Source organism: Serinus canaria, chromosome 3, assembly GCF_022539315.1.
Source record: "Serinus canaria isolate serCan28SL12 chromosome 3, serCan2020, whole genome shotgun sequence".
NCBI classification, from domain to species: Eukaryota; Metazoa; Chordata; class Aves; order Passeriformes; family Fringillidae; genus Serinus; species Serinus canaria.
Genome location: NC_066316.1, coordinates 9,994,357 through 10,015,157, shown reverse-complemented (window position 1 = coordinate 10,015,157; position 20,801 = coordinate 9,994,357). Strand labels below are relative to the sequence as shown.

The 20,801-nt window shown below is 44.1% G+C and overlaps 1 protein-coding gene across 3 annotated transcripts; it reads right to left on the bottom strand.

The window, feature by feature from the left end:
- Positions 1–7,640: 7,640 nt before the first annotated feature.
- DTD1 (D-aminoacyl-tRNA deacylase 1) lies at positions 7,641–20,229 on the bottom strand. 3 transcript variants are annotated; one of them, XR_007777201.1, is made up of 6 exons: positions 20,092–20,229; positions 18,129–18,219; positions 15,941–16,176; positions 12,274–12,371; positions 9,528–9,795; positions 7,641–8,253 (listed from the first exon to the last, which is right to left on the bottom strand). XR_007777201.1 is itself a non-coding variant. In XM_030236424.2 (6 exons), the coding sequence occupies exons 1-5, from the start codon at positions 20,132–20,134 to the stop codon at positions 9,640–9,642; spliced, it is 624 nt and encodes a 207-aa protein (XP_030092284.1). In that variant the 5' UTR covers positions 20,135–20,229; the 3' UTR covers positions 7,641–8,253; positions 9,630–9,639. The 3 variants fall into 3 exon arrangements, 2 of the variants coding, with proteins under 2 accessions (XP_030092284.1, XP_030092283.1); XM_030236424.2 differs by having other exon boundaries at positions 9,630–9,795; XM_030236423.2 differs by having other exon boundaries at positions 9,619–9,795; positions 20,092–20,228.
- Between the last annotated feature and the right edge of the window lie 572 nt (positions 20,230–20,801).

The window sequence follows — 20,801 nt, the reverse complement described above, 5'->3', positions numbered from 1 at the left end:
ACATTCAGTAATCCAAGCTGGTTGGACAAATTCTTGACAAATTTCCTGAATAGAAAGAGCTGCTGCAGCTTCTCCAGCATCTCTGGATTTCCCCATCAGAAACATAATTTTCAGCTTATTTAAATTAATCCTCTGTCAACCCACACTCATGAACGAAACCTCACTTCACCCAGATGCTGTTGATGTAAGAAAACTGAATTAAATGAATCTGATGACCACACTGGCGAGCTGGAGGTGAAAACCATCACCATACAAATAATGCCATGGCCCAAAAGGTCTTCCTCAGCATCTTCTGCACATTCTGAATGGGAGAGCAGGAGCAGAATCTGCCTGGCACTCTGTGGCACAAAGGTCAGGGTGTTTCTGTTCTTCCTCATTGCTCCTGTTTCCAGCAGTCAGCAGCCCCCCCTGATTTTTGGCCCCTGTAGGAAGCATCCTGTAGCAGGTCCAAAGTAAAGCTGTGGATTGGTGTAAAACAGACTTAACAGGAGCAGCAGAGAGGGGACAGTGGATGGACCCCAGAGCTCACACATCACACTTCAGAGTGTACAGGTCCTGGAGATGGCTGGGAAATATTGTCTTACACCAATGCAGCAGCCAGAGAGATGCAAACAAGTGATGGCCCAAATTCCTGTCTCATGCACTGCAGCCACATTTCTCCTCAGAGAGAAAAGCAAGGCACAATTCTTCCCAAGAATATTTCTGGGTTTCACATTCTCTGAACCTCAGAGACAGAACAAACAATTCTTATCTCATTCACTGCTCCTGTGTTGCTCACGAGTGGAATGCAATGTGGAAGATTGTTTACCTGAAGGGAATTGATGATTGGATTCTGGTGTGAGTGTTTTGATTCTCTGACCATTGAATCCAGGTGTGAGTGTTGGGACTGTTGGCTGACAGTCATGAGATGCTGTGCAGGGAAGTGGCAGCTGAGTGCTTGGCAGATTCAGTTTAGATGTAATATGATACAGTGTAGTATAATATAGAATAATATAGTGTAATAAAGTAATTAATTAGCCTTCTGATAAGATGGAGTCCTCCTCCTCATTTCTCCCGGACACTGGGCAAAAATATCAGTGATAATATCACAGATATCATCTGTACATTTAGAGATGAACAGATGATCAGCCTATGGGCTCCCCTTCAGAGCTCCTCAGATTACAGGTCAATGCATTTTATATTTTATTTACAACAGCACAGCAACACCATTCTGGTGCATTTAATTACTCTCCCATGGCATTTGCACTTGGCAATGCTGGGCATGCTGCCATCAGTGTAGAAACATCCAGTTCACACCTGAGGCATCTTTTACTGCTCTTGGTTTGCTCCAAGGGAAAAACCTCACAGATACAACTCACACTTCCAGCTGTTCCCCTTCTCCCTTACTCCCCATTTCCCCACTGGGACCTCAAAGGGATTTTTGCCTGCACAGGTAAATGGGTTTTTTTCCTTCTCAGTATCTTTTACTTTATTTTTACAGCCTTCTAAACATTTCCAAAACCAAAACAAAACCCACTTTGCAAATTGGGCTTATGGAGGAGCCCCAGGAGGATGGGTCCCTTTTTCAACATGGGGTTACAATGGGCAGAGCAGCAGGAGCTGATCAGCTTGATGTAGGGAAAGAAGGGATGCTGGAAGGCAAGGTAAAATGTGCTCAAAAGCAGTGCATCTGGCACCTTCCTTAGCAGGCACAAGGCAGAAACAGGAATTAAATGTGTTCTGTGTTTATCTTTACAAACACATGTATTTCAGGTAGGAAGTAACTGGGGAAAAAAATGGTGACTGACCTGGCTTTGATATGTTAAAATGTTTCTGCCTTGTCTGGTGCAGATTGAAGGATCACCAACACCCATAACCACATCAGGAGCAGCACAGCTTCTCCCAGCCTGAGATCCTGCTCACCCTGAGAGATTCCTGGAGCTGGCACAGGGGAAAAACAACAGCAAACACATCAACACAGAGCACATTTCCAACACCAAACCAGATTTGAAGTTAGGGGGTTGTAGCCAAAACTTCTGGGCTATTTTGGAAACCTTTTTCCTAAAACATGTTGAATTTTTGCTAAAACACGTTGAATACAAATGAAACAGTTTCAATTTTAATGTCAGCTCTTTTATCCTTGCAAAAACCATCTTCAAGATGGTTTTCTTATCGTCATGTGGCTTCACATGACTCCATGGACTTCTCAACAATACCTCCTATTAAAAAGGGACATTAGTCTGAATCTAAATACTCTGATCAATTTTCTTTATGGATTTTAATACATAATACATTATAATTTCACTGTAATTATTTGCAGGAACATTCTGGCTAGCTCAGTACACTTTCACCACCAGAGCATAATGGAAAAAATAGAATTTTTCCTACCATCAGAAATATTGCTAATCAGTTTTATAGAAGAACAACATGGATTTCCCCAAAACACAGGGGGAGAAATGAAAATTTATTCCTAAATGTTTTGTTAGATGTGTTAAAAATATATGGATGTTAAACTAATTGGAATAAAAGAGTTTTTCACCTCCCTCTTCTCCCCTGCAACCCAGAGGCAGTTTTGCAGCAGGCACACAACAACTTCATGGTTGCAGTGGATACTTCACCTTATGAAGCCCATTGGCTATATTCCAATAAATTTCCTAAAACTTAAAGTTTTCATTGGTATTCCTTTTAATCCATAGGAAACATCTGCATTGCTCCACCCTCCCTCCCATTTCATCAAGTCCCCACTATGTATTAGCATACCATAAACTATTCTAGCAGGTTCAGGGGGTTTGTTCAGGTTTCTTTTCTAAGGATGTTTATCAACCTCTTGGAAATTTTCCACGCTGGCCAGGAGTGCCTTGGCTGGGCACCACAAACTTGTTGCCCATGCTGTTCCTCTTCCTAAAGCACACCAGGGGATGGGAATGCTGCCTGGCTGATTGCTGTTTGTGCCTGCTTCAGGGACAGCAAACTCAGCACTGTGAGACCATGACACAACAATCAGCTCTCCATAGGGAGAAATATTCCAGCTGGCTGCCCTTTTGAAGCATCCCCCTAAAACTATAGCTTTTCCAATGTGCATGAATTCTAGGATTGACAACCACTGTGTTTGCTCTTTACATTCCTGTCTTGTGTCCCCCTAACCCCAAACAAACAAAGAAAAGCAATTAGAGAGAACTTCTTTGGAGGTAACACGAGATGGAAATAAAAATCCATAGTAAAACAAACAGTGTGTGGCTTCTGAGGAGCAAGAGCACCTCAAGGAAACAAACTCATGCCAGAATGAAAGAAAGGTTCATTTTCTGATTCAAACTGCACCAGCAAAGGCAACCTCCGCCCCTAAAAGAGATCTTGCAGACACAAATGTGAGCAGGACCACAGCCTAGTTTCATTCAAAAGGCACACATCTATTTGTCAGTCCTAAGGAGTGATTGTAAGCACTGGACTCCTCTCAGGAAATCCTGCCTTGACACCCAGAACACATCTCTTGGGGCTGCCAAAATTGCAGTCCTGTAGCTTGACAGAAATGCTCTGAGCCAAGAGTTCAGGGGCTGAGGCTGCCAAAAGGCAGCCCAGCCAATGCTGCTGCCAGCACAGGCTGTGTGAGCTGTGGTGACACAGGGTGGCTGCTTCCCCTTGTTGTAGATGGATAATGAGATGATTTGCTCTCACAATTAAAAGATAACTATTGTGTGACTAGTAAGAAAAGCTTTAGGGATGTCGAGTTATGTTATTGTAGTTCAGATGCCCTCTGCTCTCCCCACAGTTCCCTTTCCCCCCTGTATTGTTGTCTAGGACAGGTAAAAAGAAGGTGTGCACCTGTCCCTTACCTGGGGCAGCTGGGAATGGAGAAGCTTGGTGCTTAGGGGGTGAGGCATGACAACACCTGAGCTCCAATCCAGTGACATGAAAGCAGTCTCCATCAATAAATGGCAAAGAAGAGCTGACTGACAGACTTTGGGAGGGGCCAGGGCTGGCTGATGCAACCCCCAGGGGTATAAAAGACTCAGCATCCAGCTTGAAGGTGAACTGACTGTGTGGTGTGCACTAGGGTAGTTCCCAGCACTGCAGCTTTTTCCTTATGTACTCCTTTGTTGTATTTTTGTTAAGGTTTAATAAGCTTTTTTAAATTTTCAGAGTGAGCAGTTGTCTCTCACACCCTCACCCTTCTCTGCAGGGCTGAGGGATTTGCACAAATGTCATACAGATCACTGGGTTAATATGCAGAAAAATTGATGTATTGCACAGTTTTTGAACTCTGGAGAATGCAAATACTTATATTAAATAACTTTGAAGAAACAGCAGTGTCAAATATCACTAGAGTGGCATTTTTTCTTTAGGGAAGGAGGCTTTAATGAAAACCACCTTAATCCACTGTGATGGTTTCCAATTTCTTAGGTTCTGCTGACACCAGGTGGCACAAAGGGAAATAGTCTCAAAGCAGTGACAGGTCTGGTCCTGCTTCAGCAGGCAACCACACCTCACCCTCTCTGAGTCCGGATTTGCCATTTCTGTTAGTACAAAACCAATACACTCAAAGTTCTGTAAGAGATGCCTTGGGAGGCTTTTACAGGTCAATAACATCTGCCCTATGAACTGTTCACCCCCAGGTGCTCCAGGCTTTGGCAATCAGTTGTGTTAGTGCAGGAGGGTTAGTAAAAAGACATATATGTGTTCTGTACAGCCAGAGGCTTTTCAACCACCCTTATAAAATAAATCCCAGTTCTTAACAGGAAAAACATTCACGATCATACCTCATCTGGCACTGGTCAACATCACCCAGATAAGCTAAACAAAAGAAAAAAAAAACACTTTTGCATGAATAGCAAGGTACTGTCTTCCAAAAAATGTAAATCTCCTCTCCTTAAGCCAAAACTGAGGCACATTCCCCACACATCTATATGCTGGCAATATATTTATTAAATCAATAATAATTTTGGGGCCTGGAAATACAAGGAGAAGCTCTAAAATATTGTGGGTATTGAGTTAAACTCACAAAGAACAAAAACATATTCAGATACTGCTGGCTGCAAATACTGAGTTGTTTGTTGAATCAGAGGAGCTCTCAGAAAGGAGAAAGTCCAAGATCAGGATTCCATGGTTTATTTTCAAAGACCATTGTCAAACACCCCTCAAGTTTCAACCTGGCTCCTCATCCCTTTGGATGAGCTCAGCTGGGAGCCATTTATGCCAGGGTGAACAGGAGGCCACTTTTCATAGGAAGGACTGGGATTTGGCCTGGCAAACAAACCATGGACTGGGGAGAAGACAAGGTGTGCTCTAAGGCACTGGGAATGGAATGACTTACAATGAAATTGAGGTTGGTATGAGAATGAGTGTGAACTCCAGAATATGGAAAGGTGACCAGGCTCCATTGCAGCATCTGCTCTGATTCCTGCCAGGTACTGCCATGTCACTTCCACTGAGAATCAAATCCATGCAGAGTTTAGGAATCTCTTTCTGCATTTTCACCAAACCTTTGCTGTCTGCATAATCCATAGTTACATGCAGTTGAGCTGACAGAGAACCATTTCTAAACACTCACATGAAAAATGGACCAAAAATGGGCATTTCTGAGAACACTGTGGCACTGCTCAGGATGGACTGGCAGCCAATGAAGAGCCGACACTTCACACCAGCTGAAAACCTGCTTGGGGAGGTCTGTCTGCCCTTTGCTGGGCAGGTACTGAAAGGAAGAAATTCCACTAGTCAGAGTAGGGGTGCTCCATGAATGAGCATCTCTGTAAATAAGAACATTTTTAATTAATTGTCCACACTAGCTTCTAAACTATGAGCTTAGCATTGGGTACTTACCTCAATAGCCATGTTCTTTTGACTTTGATTACTGTATTTACACCCCAAAAATAAAATACTCTGATCATTTTTCCAAACAGTTTTGTAGAAACATCACTTATTCTGACTGTTCTAGTCTTAAAATCCTACTTTTCAATCATAGCCTCTAGGGCAAGTATCTGAATGGAGATATTGCTAAAACACCTGCAAAAGTTTTTTAGTGTTATAATAATTGTATTTTCTGGTTTTTAGCAGTCTATGACAGTAAGCAGCACATTTCCATTGGAGGTGTCTTCTGTTGAGAAAACATTTTTTCCTAAGAAATATCAAGCAGAGGAACAAGGCACAGGAATTCATGTGTCCTGTTTTTTGCTTGCAGCTCTCTACAAGCAGAAAAATCCATGATAAATATCCAATTTCAAAGCCATGTGACTGCTCTTGGAAAAGTGGCCTTGCCCAAGTTTGGCTGGCAGCAGAGTAAGGCAATAACTTTTGTTACAGTAAACAGTACTTTTCAATTAATTGGGCTTGGCTGGTTGGTGGGGTTTTTTTGAAACTAAATGTGATGCTTAAAAATACTCTGGGCACAGGAGAACAGGAAGCATCTGTCCCAAACATACAGCTTTTCCTTATATGACACATGAGGGATGTGACATTCACATTCTCTGAACAGAGAGACATAATTCTCTCTCAGGGTTTTTTCCTGGAGAAGCACAAAGAAAGGAAAACAATTCTTATCTCTACTTGCTGCTCCTGTTGGTTTTACACATGTGGAATGTGTTAGGAAGATTGCTTACATGAAGTGATTTGTCACTTGGATTCTGCTGAGGATTGTTTTGTTTCCTTGGCCAATTGGCCCAAAGCTGTGTCCTGGCTGTCTGGAGACAGTCACAGGTTTTTCTTTAGTACTCTTAGTATAGTATAGTGTCTCTTTAATATAGTATAATGTAATATAATATAGTCTTAATAAAGCAATTATTTAGCATTCTGAATCAATGGAGTCAGATGCCAATCATTTCCCTGTGTTGGGGCACCCTGGATTCAGTAAATGACCAGATGGGAAATTATGTGATTCTTAAAGGCAAGAGTATGTGTAACACTTCCACCTATCCTGCCCACTCACCATTTCTGTTCAAATGCCAGCTGTGTAGCTTACTCAATCTTTACTTGAGCTTCATGGCTTTTAAAAAACCATGTCAGGGTGCAGATCTAAATCTCCTGTCGTGGTTGACTGGTATTTTACAATACAAGCAGCCTACAAGGTAAATAATAAAAACCACAGTGGTTACACGATGTGCAGCATTTAACTGTGATGTGCATTTGGATCAAAAGCTCTCACCAGTGAGTTATCTCTACAATCAGGGAGGGAGCTCTGCATCCTGGCTCTGATGGCTTTCACAGCAGGTGCCCAGGACAGACTGGAAGGGCAAGCAGACCTGGGGAACAGCAAATACAAAAGGTGCCATCCCCTCTGAAAGAAGTCAAAGTGTTAACAACCTGCAGTCTTTCATTTCCCCGGAAGCTTTCTGGGCAGTTTTGCAGCTTCTTCTCAGCTCTTGTTGTTTGCTGGCAGCTTCCAACTGCTCATCTGCCTCCCCTGGGTGTGATAGAAGTGTCTGTCAGCAGCCCTGGATGCAGTAGGTGGAGCAGCTGTGTGGCATTTTGATAGCCACCACCAAATAAATTACTTAGATGCATTAGAAACAGCAAAGATTTCAGGTCAGCAGCCTGTTTTCCAGCCTTCCACAGGAAAGGTGGGTGAGTTGAAGCAGTAGGTGTTTCTTGGCCTACAACTTTAGCTCTGTGTCCCCACTTTGTTACACCCAGGAGTGACTCAGGGAGTGCAATACACAAACACCAACAGGCACTCAGCTGGCATCATTTGTTTAATAAAGTTTTTTCCGGTTTTAAAAAAGTTTACAAGACAGATGTGTTCCACACGATAAACAACTAGAGGCTGATCTTCTCTTGGAATAACTTAATCCATGCAGAAAGACTGGACTGCCTAACCTGATGTTAGGCAGCAGCTAACAATTTACCAAAATATGCACAGATCTGCACACTGCAATGGAAACAGGTAGCACATGACACCACGGACTGAGAATCAATACACAAGCCTGCTCAGAGAATTTTCAGAATTCAAGTGTAAGTTTAAGGAAAAACCCTGATTTATTCTTTAAATGGAGCTTATGTACTGAGAGTGAAATGCTCTGCTACAATCTGCCTACAGTCACCCTTTGCTCAGCAGTCGTGTGGGAACGCATACACAGAAATGTCACAAGTCCTTTTCACTACTGACACTACACATTAACAACTGAATCTGATAGCATTGCTTTGGTTGGTTCAATACAGAATGAAAGGTTTCTAATGTCTCAGCTCTGCTTTCCCATTTTCCTTCCTTCTCCAAAGTCGTTGAGGAGTGTTGCTGAGGCCAATGTTGGGTCTTTCTTCAAGGATTCAGTGTAGCTTTTGTGTAAGAAACTGTGGAAGGCAAACAAATGGGAACATTACTGTAGGTAGAGCAGAAATACTGCAGGATTCCTTCAAATCCCATAGAGGAAAGAATCTTTACTTATTGTCACAGCACAAAAATTAATGCTAGGTTATCTGTATGCCTCATTCTAGAGACATTCAGCTCCTTAGAAATCCAAATGTTATTGGAAAGATTGGACTGACCCAATCATTCCAATAACACTGCAAACCCTCTAAAATGTCCTTATTTCAACACACAACCCAGAAACAGTGGGGGGAAGCCCTGTATAGAACAGAAATCATCACCCAATGTCTGACCACGTGGGAAATTCATGGATTTAAAAAAGAAAAAAAAGTAAGGAACTTTTTGAGCAGTGAACAATGCTGAATTGTATAAATCACAGCCAGACTAAACTCTGGGGACAGGAAAATGGAGAAAGGTTAAACCTTAACTTTGCAAAGCTGTTAATAATTAAACTGCACAGCCAGCTCAGGGCTTCTGTGTGCAGATGAGGATAATAACACTTTCTTGAGAGCCTGGACACGTTTGAAAAGTCAAAATCAGCAATGTAACTTTTTGGGGTCAGGAAGGGGGAGGGAAGGTAATGAAAGCTGTGTCCTGAAGGCTTAAAGCTGACTGGAAGAGTATGATAAACACATATCTACATAGGCAGATAATCCATTAAAAAGGATTCAGGTCTGTATTCAGCTTAATTCCATTCACTGATGTCTAGGCATGTCCTGGAGGTTGAGTGCCTGAAGGGAGAGAAGATCTGCTGCTGCTGCTGAGGCAAATCTGGCTCTCAATGCCTGCCCAAATGTCCTTATTAGATGCTGGAGGTCCATAAAACAGCCTGTGACTAATTCATCCTGGGAAAGAACAAAACTGAGGAGGGGCAGGTAAGAACCATGAAAGCAAGCTGCAGTTCTGCCCTGTCTCCAGTTCCTGAGCTGTTTTCCACCTCCATTGCTGGGGACTGTGCTGTATTTGGGCTGTCCCAGAGTGAGCTCCCTGCTAGGTGAGGACAGACAGAAATACAATCCTGTGTCTCTGTGTATCTGAAGAACACAAGGCAGGATTCTGAGTTAAGTCACTCCTGTATTATCAGATCAAACTTTCAGATTTCCTGAGCCAACATGGAAACAATCACAACTGGGCCAGACCCACAACTCCAGCCAAGCTGGGAAGAGGCTTTCACCCACCCCAACATTTTGGTGTGCGACTGCAGATGGAAGCAGAGGTTGTAAAATTTATAAAACCAAGCAAGATTATAAAATTTCACCTTCCAGCACTTCTAATGCCACTCTCTGCATGTGCTGCTTCAGTAAAAGAGGCAGGGGGCCAAGCATTCCAGAGGAGAGGAGAAGCCAAACCTGAGGCCTGCCTTGGATGAGCTAAGGCTCTCTTTCCGAGGACACATCTCCTTCTGCTCCGCTGCTGGCACTGGGGTCATCCTTGTTTCTGGGAGCATTTCTTTCTCTGCTTGACTCAGAGGGCACCTTGGTTCTGGTCTTCTCTTTTCTTTGCTGCTGTTTTTCAAGTTTTGTCAGCTATTCACAAAGTAAGGAAAAAATACATCATGTAATAAAACAATTTCAGAAATCTATTTCTAAAAAATTGTAAATGTGAGCAGTGGTATAAAACTTGCAACTTAGATTCACAACACCAATACATGTATCAACAAAGCAAAAAAGAAAGAAAAATATCCTGAAGGTTGAGATCTTCAAAAATTTAGAAAATATGTGAAATATCACCATAAGATAACATGATCACCCAAGTATAAAAGAGAAGTGATTTATTTATATCCTTCAGGACAAGTAATACAGAAAATACATTTGGATTGACTAATCCAAATGTATTTTTACTAATTACATTGCAAATGACTAACATAGTTCTGATTACCAATCACAAACACAGACAATTGCTCAGACAAAATGAGGTATTTCACTGTCACATCCAATGACATAAAAGAGCTGTTCATCAGCAATTATTTATCTAATCTCTTCCTGCTAACATCACATTAAACACTGCAGGATGGTTCAGTTATCTCTCCTTGCTAAAGCTGAAAGCTTTAGCTCAAATATAAAAACCACACCATCCCTAAGCCTTACTTCCCATGCTTCAAACAAATCAACAGATTTCTGTCAGCAAAAAAAGAATGCAATAGGCAGGGAAGAGGAAAGAGAAGAACAATTTAAATTGGCTCTCCCTCATCACACTTTGCAGGATGGATGTCTTGACCCCACCTCTTCTTGGAATTTCTATCAGCTGAACATTGATGGGACCAGGAGTGGGAGCTATATTCATTCTTTTCTGTCTCTTTCTTCTTCTAATTCCCTCTCCTCTGAGTTTTGAGCAACTTAAAACTGGACAGGTTTGGAGTTTGTGAAGCTGAATGGATTAAGCCAATGCTTTGTGAAATGTTTTGTGTTAACTGGATGTTGCTCTAAATTTTTGCCAAAGCTGTCTGATTTCTGAAGGTTGCTAGTAAAATTTTTGTTGTTTTGACTTCTTGATAATATCCTGTTGGAATTTCTCCCTTGTGTCTAACATGAAAAAGCCTTAAGCCCTTTTAAAAGGCTTGTCAAGGGAGTTTTGGGCCTTACACTGCCAGAGAAAGTTTAAAAACCAGCATCCTTCCCTGCCTTCAGCCCAAGCTGTGGGCACCAGGAAGATGATGTCAGATGGGTAAAGCAGGCAGCTTTGAACTGGGAAGGCAAAACCCTTAAACAAGTCAATATTCCCCAAGAAAGAAATGAAACCTTGCAGAATCCTGCACACCTTGGTAATTCCTTGGTTATTTTACACCTACACACTGAGCAGCAGTTCTCACTCCAAAAACAGCTGCTGCTGCTGCTGCTTATGCATGGTTAGGCCTGAGAACTCTAAAACTGTGAGGGTACAGAAAGAAAGACTAGAGCCAGAAGTAGATTTTTCAGGGGCTAAAACATGACACAAAAATGCAGAACAGAATTTGAAGGTAAAAATGAAACCAACTTCAAACCAAGCTATTTAAGGCAGCACAGGGCACTTGTATCTGCTCATTTCATAGCTGGAGGACTTGTTGAGAAGGATACTGTGAGGGACAGTGCCAAAAGCTTTACTAAAATCTAGGAAAACTAAATCCACCACCTTCCCTTCCTTCACTTGGCAGGTGACCTTATTGTAGAAGAGCATTAAATCTGTTAGACAGGACTTTCCCTTTTGAATCCATGCTGACTGTGCACTGTCCTTTAAATGCCTTTCAGGAGCACCCAGCATGATCTTCTCCACAATTTTTCCAGGCACTGAGGTTAGATAAACAGGCCTGTAGATTCCTGATTCTTCCCTCATGCCCTTTTTATAAACTGCACTAACAATTTCACCAAGGTTAAGTGAAGCATTATACAAATAAGGTTGGTGTGGCCTTGCTGAAGCACAACAATCATTCCCCCTTTTCTCTCAGCCTGGAAAAGCTGGCCACTGCTGTGTTTAGAGGATGAGGAAGCCTCAGCACTGCATTTGGTTATTTTCAGCACAGCTTGTGCTGCTCCTCAGCAGAGCTAGCTCACTCTCCTGTCCACTCCAAGACTTAAACTCAGGACTTAAACTTAAGTCCAGACTTAAATTTGGGATTGAAATTCCCTATTCCCTTGTTTCTGACAGAGAGGCACCTCTTCATTACCATCCAGTCACCCACATGCCAAAGCTCCCACATGGCAAGAAACTTCATTAAAGGCAGGGGGGATGGTCCAGACTTACTAAAAACATTGTTAATGAGTAATGATTAAACAACAGCTTTAATGAGGAGGTATAAACTGTGAAAAGCTGTTCTGATTACACACACACAACCTTTCCCAGGACAGCAGGCAGCCATCAACAGCCAGGGAACTGAAGAAAACAATGCAATTATGTGACTGTTCAGAGGCTGCACAGGAAGGACAAGGTCCTTGTACCTCATGGAAGCTGCACTGCTTCACAACAGGAATGGTACAGATTTGCAGAGGATACACATCATCCTTTCCAGACAGACCTTACAAGTCACTTACTTGTTTAGGGTCAACAGTGGCTGCTGGGGACTCCAGTTCTATTGTTACAGGACCATCATTCTGGATGTGGACCTGCATGTAGGCACCAAACTTGCCATCTGAAAAGGGAAAAGACAACAAGCACTCAGAGCTCTTGAAAAGACAATGCACACCAAGGTTTTTACCAAAAGTGATACCAAAAAGAAATAAAAAAAACATAAAAGGGCAGCCAACTGCACAAAGTTACTTATTAAAAAACAGTGTAAGTGCACCCAGGTATGTAGCTTGACATTCAGAGAGGATAAACACACAGCTAAGTAGAGAAACATGCACAAAACAAACCAAGCCTACAGGTAATCAGGGTGTCCACAGCTCAGGATAGCCAGGATGGTTCTCAGTGCCAGGAGATGACATTTTAAAGGCTGTAACAGCTCAGCCTAGGGATCCAGTCCAACTGACCACCTGATGTTTTGAAGAAACTTTACAGCTAGGCAAAAGGTAAGAAGACCTGGAGACTACTCTGAAGCATTTGACAATTGAATACTGAGGAGCAGGGGACACTGGGGTGCAGCCCAGTCCCAATCTGCTACTGCCATTTCTACATTGCTGCTGGTAACCTAGGCTGGTCTTTGAGAGTTACACAGATGTAACCTATGACCCTGTGACCACAAAACCCAGTCAAAACTAACGCATCTTTCTTTAACAAAATAATAAACAAAGAATATTATCTTAAACTTTATTAGCAGGAGCACAACTTTGCAAATTGCTCTCTACAATCATCCCATCCCTCTGCTGTACTTCACTTATAAAAAGGGTTGGGCTTTTCCATTTCCTCTTCATGTGTATGGACCTAAAAAAAAGGTAAACTCCACAAGCCCTTTTTTCCAGAGGCTGATAAAGTGGTCAAATAAACCCCCAACTTTACCAGAACACTCAAAGTGCTCCCATGCCATAAGCACTTTCTGTCTTGTGCTGGCACCAGAACTACTGTCAATAAACATCTTTCTGTAACAGCTCCCTCCCATTCTCCTCACACATTTAAATTTCTAGTTACTGCTCTTCATCCTTCCCCACTGTAAGACTTCTGGACTGATCAATTCATCTTGCAACATCTTCTGCAATAAAATCCTAGAAGTATTATTAAAGTGAAAAGTTCATTCTGCTGGACACCCAGCTCTCCAAATTCCTTGCCTCTAAAAGCCCAGCACACATGTCTTCCTCAGATGGAATATCTGCACCTGACATGAGTCAGAGAAGCCACATCTGAGCCATAAAGACTTGAAAAAGAGGCATCATTTACTTCCAGAATATTTTTGTACATATTTCAAGCCTTATGACCTAGAAATTTCACACTGGTTTTATACTTCTTAGCTTGTCTACTTGGAAAGTTATTCTTAATTAACCTCATGTGAATACTGTTGCTCCAGATAAGAGCACTTATTCTGAAGTGACAGCACTCACAAGGGGAATTAATCAGGGAGAATAATTGTGCTTTCAACTTGCACCAAGCCTTAATCTGAGTTAAACTCCTCATTGTGGAACAATCCTCTCATATTTACTTAGATATTACTACTAAGGGAGTAAGACATTTCACATTCCTTGCCATGTTAAACTTTACTATCTCAGAAGAATAAATCCACATTCAAGACAGAGAGCAAAGGCCCTGAAACAGAAGGAGGAGCCTTGGTAGGTCTGATATTTGGATATTAGCTTGCACAACAAGAGTGCTCAGGCCTGCAGACACCAGCTCTGCTCCCCAGAGGGGAGTGGGATGTTTAAGAACACAAGAAAGCACTGAAGCACAACAGGCAAGGACTTCTGATGCAGCCTTTTATTTCCTAGATGTGGGTGCCCATGTGTTAAACTGTGCTGACCTAGGAACCATGGCTCTGAACTGAAGGAACCTTCTCCAAGATTTCATTTGTCGAGTGTCCCACTGCTCTTGGCGTGAAAGAATGGTTTGTGCCTCTCTTTGGGGAGCACTTCCCACTCTGAGCTCCTGGCTGGCAAGCTCCAGGCAGACCAGGGAGCAGAGAGGAGCTGCCTGCCCAGCACCTACAAACTTCCAACAGCCAAATTCTCTACTGGAACCAGGAGCCAGAAAAGGCTCTTAGGAGATAGGACAAGACCTTTATTGATCTGTCTTTGCCTCAGCTACACGAATTCCACTTTCAGTGATTAAATTACTCCTCAAAAATGCATTAAGCAATTTGTAGGATCAAAAGGGAAGGGCACCAACAGCAATTCGGAGAATTAAACTCTAATCTCCCAATAACTACAACTGTTGTGTGTGTGCCTGTATGTATGAAGGGGCAATGTGAGCACAGATGTCTCCAGACAACAAAGAAGCAAAAAAAAAAAAAACAAAAAAACAACAAAACACTGGCAAAGCAATTGGCACAGCAGCAGAAACTTCAACCTAAGAGAATCTTAACAGACTTGGGTGTGGGTGCAACACACCATAACTGGCACAGCTTAATAAGAAAGCAGAATCACAAACTGACAGGTAGCTCCAGTGCTGCCAGCAGTTTTAAATTCATGTGTTATCTGACCCAATAGCACTCTTGGGTGTCCAAATCTGTGCTTTTAACACTGAAAGAAAAATGCAGAAGTGAAAGCTCATTTTGCAGAAAGCACTGGCAAAAAAAGTGCCAAAATAAGGGCACTTAATATTCATTTCAGATACACAACTGCTATTTACTGAGAGAATGAATTCAAAAAGCTGCTTTCAAAATATAAAGTGATTGAAGGGGTATCAGAAATGCATTTCTTATCAGGAACAAATGTTGGAAGAACATATCAAGCTAGAAAAGCTTGAAATTTGACATTTTTGGACATGTGGACCTGTGTGCATGTCACTGTGCCTCCTAGGAAAGTAGTGGAATAATTATTCTAACCTAGAGTCAATATGAAAATTAGCCTCTAAATCTTTCCTCAGGTTTTTTATTTTTTTCCTCATCAGGAAAGTAAGGCCAACCACTATCTATTAGCAGATACCATTTTAAAAATAGTCTTTGCTAGAAACTTGTTTTCTGTCAAGTGTAGCAAAAAGTCAAATCTGAATATGAAAATGGACAGAAAGTACTGAGAAAACCAAACAGAAAAGATTGAGTGTGGACAGAGCACAAATGAACAGGAAAGGCAGGTATTTTCTGATAAAGAGAAAACTGTTCCACACATGACACAGAGTTGAGGAAAGAGAGTCTAAATCAAAACCTGTTCTCAAGTAGCACGTTACACCTCCCACTGTCACAATTCCATTTAACAGGATGTGGAAGTGACAGATGGAACTGAGCTGTCCATCACACACTGGTGACACCTTAGAGCCTCACTAAACACACTTCTCAGAAAAAATGCTTCTCTTGGGTTAATCTATTCATACAGCACAAAACAGCTAATCTTTGAGAGAGCCTGGCCACAGAGCTTGTTCTCATGGCTGCAGCCTCTCTGGGCTGCTCATGCTGTGCAGCCAAAACGAATACAACATCTACATGTCATCCAGAGGAAGGCCAGGAAATGGCTTGGGTGGAGGAAGATTGATCACCTGGACAGGCTCTAGTGAAAATATTGTTAACATCCCTTCAGCTACAGAAAATCACAGAATAAAGAAAGCAACAAACAGGAAAGGACACACACAAGGAGTGTCCACTGGGTCACAGCAAGGACCTCACCAACCTTCTGTCCTTACCTTTAATAAGCTCTGGTTTGTAGGCTTTTCTTAGCTGCTCTAGGAAGTTGTTATAAAAAGACTCTGCCTGCTCCGTGGGCATTGCCATGTGATAGTCAGGCTTGTTTCCCTTCAGGATGCACTGGAGAGTGAATTGGCTCACACACAGCACTTCATACTGTTTATCCATCACACTTTTGGACCAGTGCTTCCCACTTTCATCTTCGAAGACTCGCAAGTTCAAGATCTTTCGAACCCTGGTAGGAGGAGAAGATAATTCCTAAATTGTCCCCTGTGGGATCAACAGGTACCATACACAATAACAGATGCATATTCAGTTTGCCTCCACATAACAAGATATCCCTCTGCCCCTTGACTCCCAGCCATGGGAATCTCATCACATTAGGCAGAGCCTTTACCAAGAGAGACCTTACACAACAGTGTCAGGTCATTAATCCACACCATCATTTCACAGTGTGGCACCAGGACAGAATAACTGCACGTTCCACAGCAACATAAAGATGGCACAGGAAGTAAGAAAGCTCGCTCTTTACTATCTGCTTTTATGTGTCACAATATTATTGAACGTGTGAACAGCTTTGGGAATTTGAATCCTCCCACCACACCAGGAAATCACACTCAGTAGGAAATGAGATCATCCTAAACTGTGTTTAAAACTGTGGGTTTTTGTTTCCAATCATGATTCATGATATACTCCTCCTGCTTTGTCACTTCCCTAGCACTATTTCCAGACCAGGCCCCATAAACCAGATGATGACAACATTTTTTCAGCAGAATGAGAGAAGGAATCCAAGGAACAGGGCAGAACTGCAGCTGGCAGCAAAGTGGTTTGAATTGTGGGCTGATTTTCTAGAGATAGGGGACAGAACTGACTGGCTCAACACAACAAGGGGACTTTCACAAGTGGATCCTGAAAAGCAGCAGGCAGCTGCAACCCAGTCCATGTCAGGACTTTGACTGATAACAGGACAGCATCCAAGCCACTCTCCTGTCTTTGGTTTCTTCTTCTGGCTCCTACACACCTGCAGCATACCAAGGGAGCCTATCAAGTACAAAGGGTTTCAACTGCAGCTATCAGCCAGGCATTTTGCACTGCACCAGTGGTGAGGCAGTCAGTGCAAGACAAAACTGAGACTTTGTTATGGTCTAGCTCCAGGGTTTTACCATCCCAAAGGCACAGTCACAAGAACATCCTTGCCAATTGGTGCGTGTCAACAGCAAACAGCATTAACTCCTGAATGAAGTGGATTTGCTGAAAGCATCCACTGGAAGGCCCCAGCAGAAGGCTTAAATCATCACCACTGCTCTGTTTTCTTCATAGAGGTGTTTGTTGTTTCATTTACAGGATTACTAAAGTTTCCTTTAATAGGCCCTGAAAAGCCTGGTAAAGCTGCTTTCTCTCACTCCTTTTGCCCAGATGCTGGCTTCCTGCCCTTCCTGTGTCAGCCATCCCAACAACCTGGTGCTGAGAGCATGGTAGCCACAGATCTCCTGCCTGCAAAATTCAGAAGCAGTTTCCACATCCACCAAGACAGGGATGGGAAGCGATGGCAGAGAAGATGTTACACACTGAGGGAGGCAAACCAATGGAGCATGTGAGAATAAAAACCCCTTCTTCTTGACACCAGTCCATTACCTGTTTCTTTCTTGCCTTTGCAAGGACTGAGGTCAGCCCTAGAGCAATAACCAGTCCAAAAGAGACAGAAGAAGCCCCTGGAGAGCTCTCTCTTGCATGTGTTTTCTGGGTAAATCCCAATATTCTGTGGCCATGGAGCAGATGGCCAGAGCCAGTCCTCCAGGCTGCCAAAACTGATTCCTGTTTGCAGACAAGCAACTGACAAGACTATCCTGCCTTTAGGAAGAACAAAACTCATGTGCAAGCTAAAAGGAGAGTTTGAGGATACTCATAAATCCCATCATTGAAGGATGGATTTCTTTTGGACTCAAAAAGGATTTAAAGGAGTCCGCTCCTGATAAAAAACACAAAGCAGAAAATGCGGCCAGATTTTTCTCAATGGAACATGAAGAGAAAACTCTAAAGAAATCTGTATGCAAGGTAAAATCTCAAGAGGAACTAACAGGCAAACCTGAATTTTGCAATAGGAATAGCTGATTTGTTTGGCTACTGCACAGGTATCAGCAATGCACAAATAGAAGAGTACAAGGCAAGAGGAAGGGAGTGACTTACATGTGCTCCAGTTCTCTTTGTGTATCTTCCAAAGAAATGCCCAGCAGCACACAGAGGCCTCGTCCTATGGAACTGATTTGTTCACCACCCACTGGAGAAAGCAGAGAGGGAAAAGAAAAATAAGGCTAAATGCACTGTTTTATGGCACAAGTTAGGACTGGTTTCAGCAGTCCAACCACTAAAGAAAACAATATTCTAAACCCTGCTTCCTCTGTCTTAAGTTTGTAGATTTGAAAGATCACACAGAAGCATTCCTTCAAAAGCTTTCCAATACCACCACTTCTTTATCAGATTGGGTTACTTACTCCAGCATTTAAAAACATTGTATGAAGATTTTTATACTACAATTGCATCAGTTGTCCTAAACAGAAAGGTGGTAAAACTCTCCCCAATCCTTGAAAAATTATCCACCTGGTTGATGCCACTAAATGCACTCAATTTCTCCACTCCACCATTCCCTTCATACTTTGCCATTATTTTAAGCAGGTGATTTCTACTTGAGTCCTCATGGATTTTTTGAAACATGACTTTCAACAACCTGCAAATTAGATCCTCCTAATTGAGCAATTAACCCCATTTAAGACATTTACAATAAAACACAAAGTATCATAGATCTGTAGCGTTTTCCTAAGAAATGTCTTAAACTACCTTAATTTAATTACATTATCTTAACGTGGTTCACCCTGAGATGACTGTAGTAAGAATAAATGTGATCTTAAAACTGAGATAAGCAACAGTTACCCAGATGCTAAAATTGCATCCAGGCTCATGACTGGGACAAAAAGCTCCAAACACCCCACAAAAAGAAAGGTGATCAGGCCTCTAGTGAAAGCTGAAAGTATCCGTGCACTAGTGGCTGGATCAGGGTGTGAGTCCTCCAGTCCAAAATGTGTCCTGCTAAGTACAGCACTGTCCACCACACTCTTCAACAGTCAGGAACAACAGTTGGAATTCTCCCCAGAACAGTGGTCCTAAGGCAGCAAGAACCCCGGTGCTGGCAGGTTGTGTCCAGCTGTGGCCACAGTCCCAGCTGTGCCCAAAAGCTATACCCTCTCAGACACACTCTGCCCGTGCTGACACACAGCCAGAAGCTCCTCAGTAACTCAAAGGCCACCCTGCTGCACACCAGAGACTCCCACAGCAGGCACTCACTGCCTCAGGGCAAACTTCCTGGAGATTGGAAGCACCCTGAGCACAGAAGGTGCAAACCAGTGCAATAGCAGGGACATGCCATCAGGACACACCGTTCCTGCAGGAACCGGGGCTACACCCAGGCGAGCAGTGCCCGGGGCAGCTGGGGCAGCACCACTGACACACACAGGCAGTGCAAAAAGATGACCCAGGCTGCACTGCCTGCCATGCACGGAGGTGATTGGGACTGCAGTGCCAGCGCATGCAAGCCACGGGAGAGGGACACCGGGGTGGCACTGCCACCACACGCACAGCAATGCGCGGCCGTGCCAGGGCAGCCCCGCGAACGCAGCACCCAGGCGGTGTCACGGCACCACAGCACCGAGCCTGCCGGAGCCCAGGAAGCGTCTGGACAATGCTCCCGGCACACGGTGTGACTCTTGGGGATGTGTTGTGCAGGGCTAAGAGCTGGACTCCGTGATCGCTGTGGGTCCCTTCCAACTCGGAATTCTGTGCGATGCCGTGAACACAAGCGAAGCAAGACGACTGCGACTGTGCCGCCGACACAAAGGCGCTCGAGAAGGCGATGGCAGCGTGTGTGCCAGCCCACGCCCGCCAGGCAAGGCTGCACACAGAGCTCCACACACAGCCCACACACACGCACCCACGGGGCCGGGCCCCCGGGGGAGCCGCAAGCGAGCGGACCCACGCCAAACCCACGCGGGGGGACAAGAGGAGGGGAGCGCCCGCACACACACACACACCCACCCCATACACAGACACCCACACGGCCGCCCCGGCCCCCGCAGCTCCGCGGTCGGGACACACTGACCTGTGACGCTGGCCTGAGCCACCCGCTGCACGATCGCCTTCATGGCGCAGCGCAGCGCGGCCGGCGCCGAGCGGGGACAACGGCGGCGCCCGGCAGCGGCGGCCGCTCCCCGCGCCCTCAGCACAGCGCCCCCCGGCGCACGGGAGGTGCCGCCGCAGCCCCGGCAGCGTCGCGCTGGGGGATTCCATAGGACAGGGACAGGTACGTGTCCAGGTGCTTGGCCTTCCTCTTGTTGCCTGTAGGGATTTGGGGAGGGCCTTCCAAAAGGCAAGTAAGCAGATTGGCACCCGCTATAGGAACAGCTATAGGGACGCAGCGGGGTGCCTGTAAAAATGAGTGGCTGGGAGGAGCGCCCAGAAAAGGAGGTGGTGGCTCTAAGGACCTGAGGAGTCCGTGTGGAGAGGTGGGGCCGTAGGTGCAGGGGCTGGGTGGGGCTTGGGTCGTAAAAGCTCCTATGGAATCAAAGGTGTGGGCTGGAATGGCAGGGACACTTTGCACCAGGCCAGGTTGCTCAAGGTGTTATCGAAAACCCAGCCTTGAGCACTTCCACAGCTGGGGCATCCACACCCTCCCCAGGCAGCCTGTTCCAGTGCCTCACCCTTCTCACAGTCATGGATTTCTTCCTAATATCAAACCTAAATTTCCCCTCTTTTTACTTGTATCAAGTCCCCCTTGTCATATCACCACAGCTCCTGACGAAGACTTCCCCC

Coding starts and splice junctions, on each gene's coding strand:
- DTD1 (XM_030236424.2), bottom strand. CDS start 20,134: ATGAAGGCGATCGTGCAGCGGGTGGCTCAGGCCAGCGTCACAG. Junction 16,177..18,128: donor CAAAGAGAACTGGAGCACAT/GTAAGTCACTCC, acceptor TCCTCCTACCAG/GGTTCGAAAGATCTTGAACT. Junction 12,372..15,940: donor CAAACCAGAGCTTATTAAAG/GTAAGGACAGAA, acceptor TTCCCTTTTCAG/ATGGCAAGTTTGGTGCCTAC.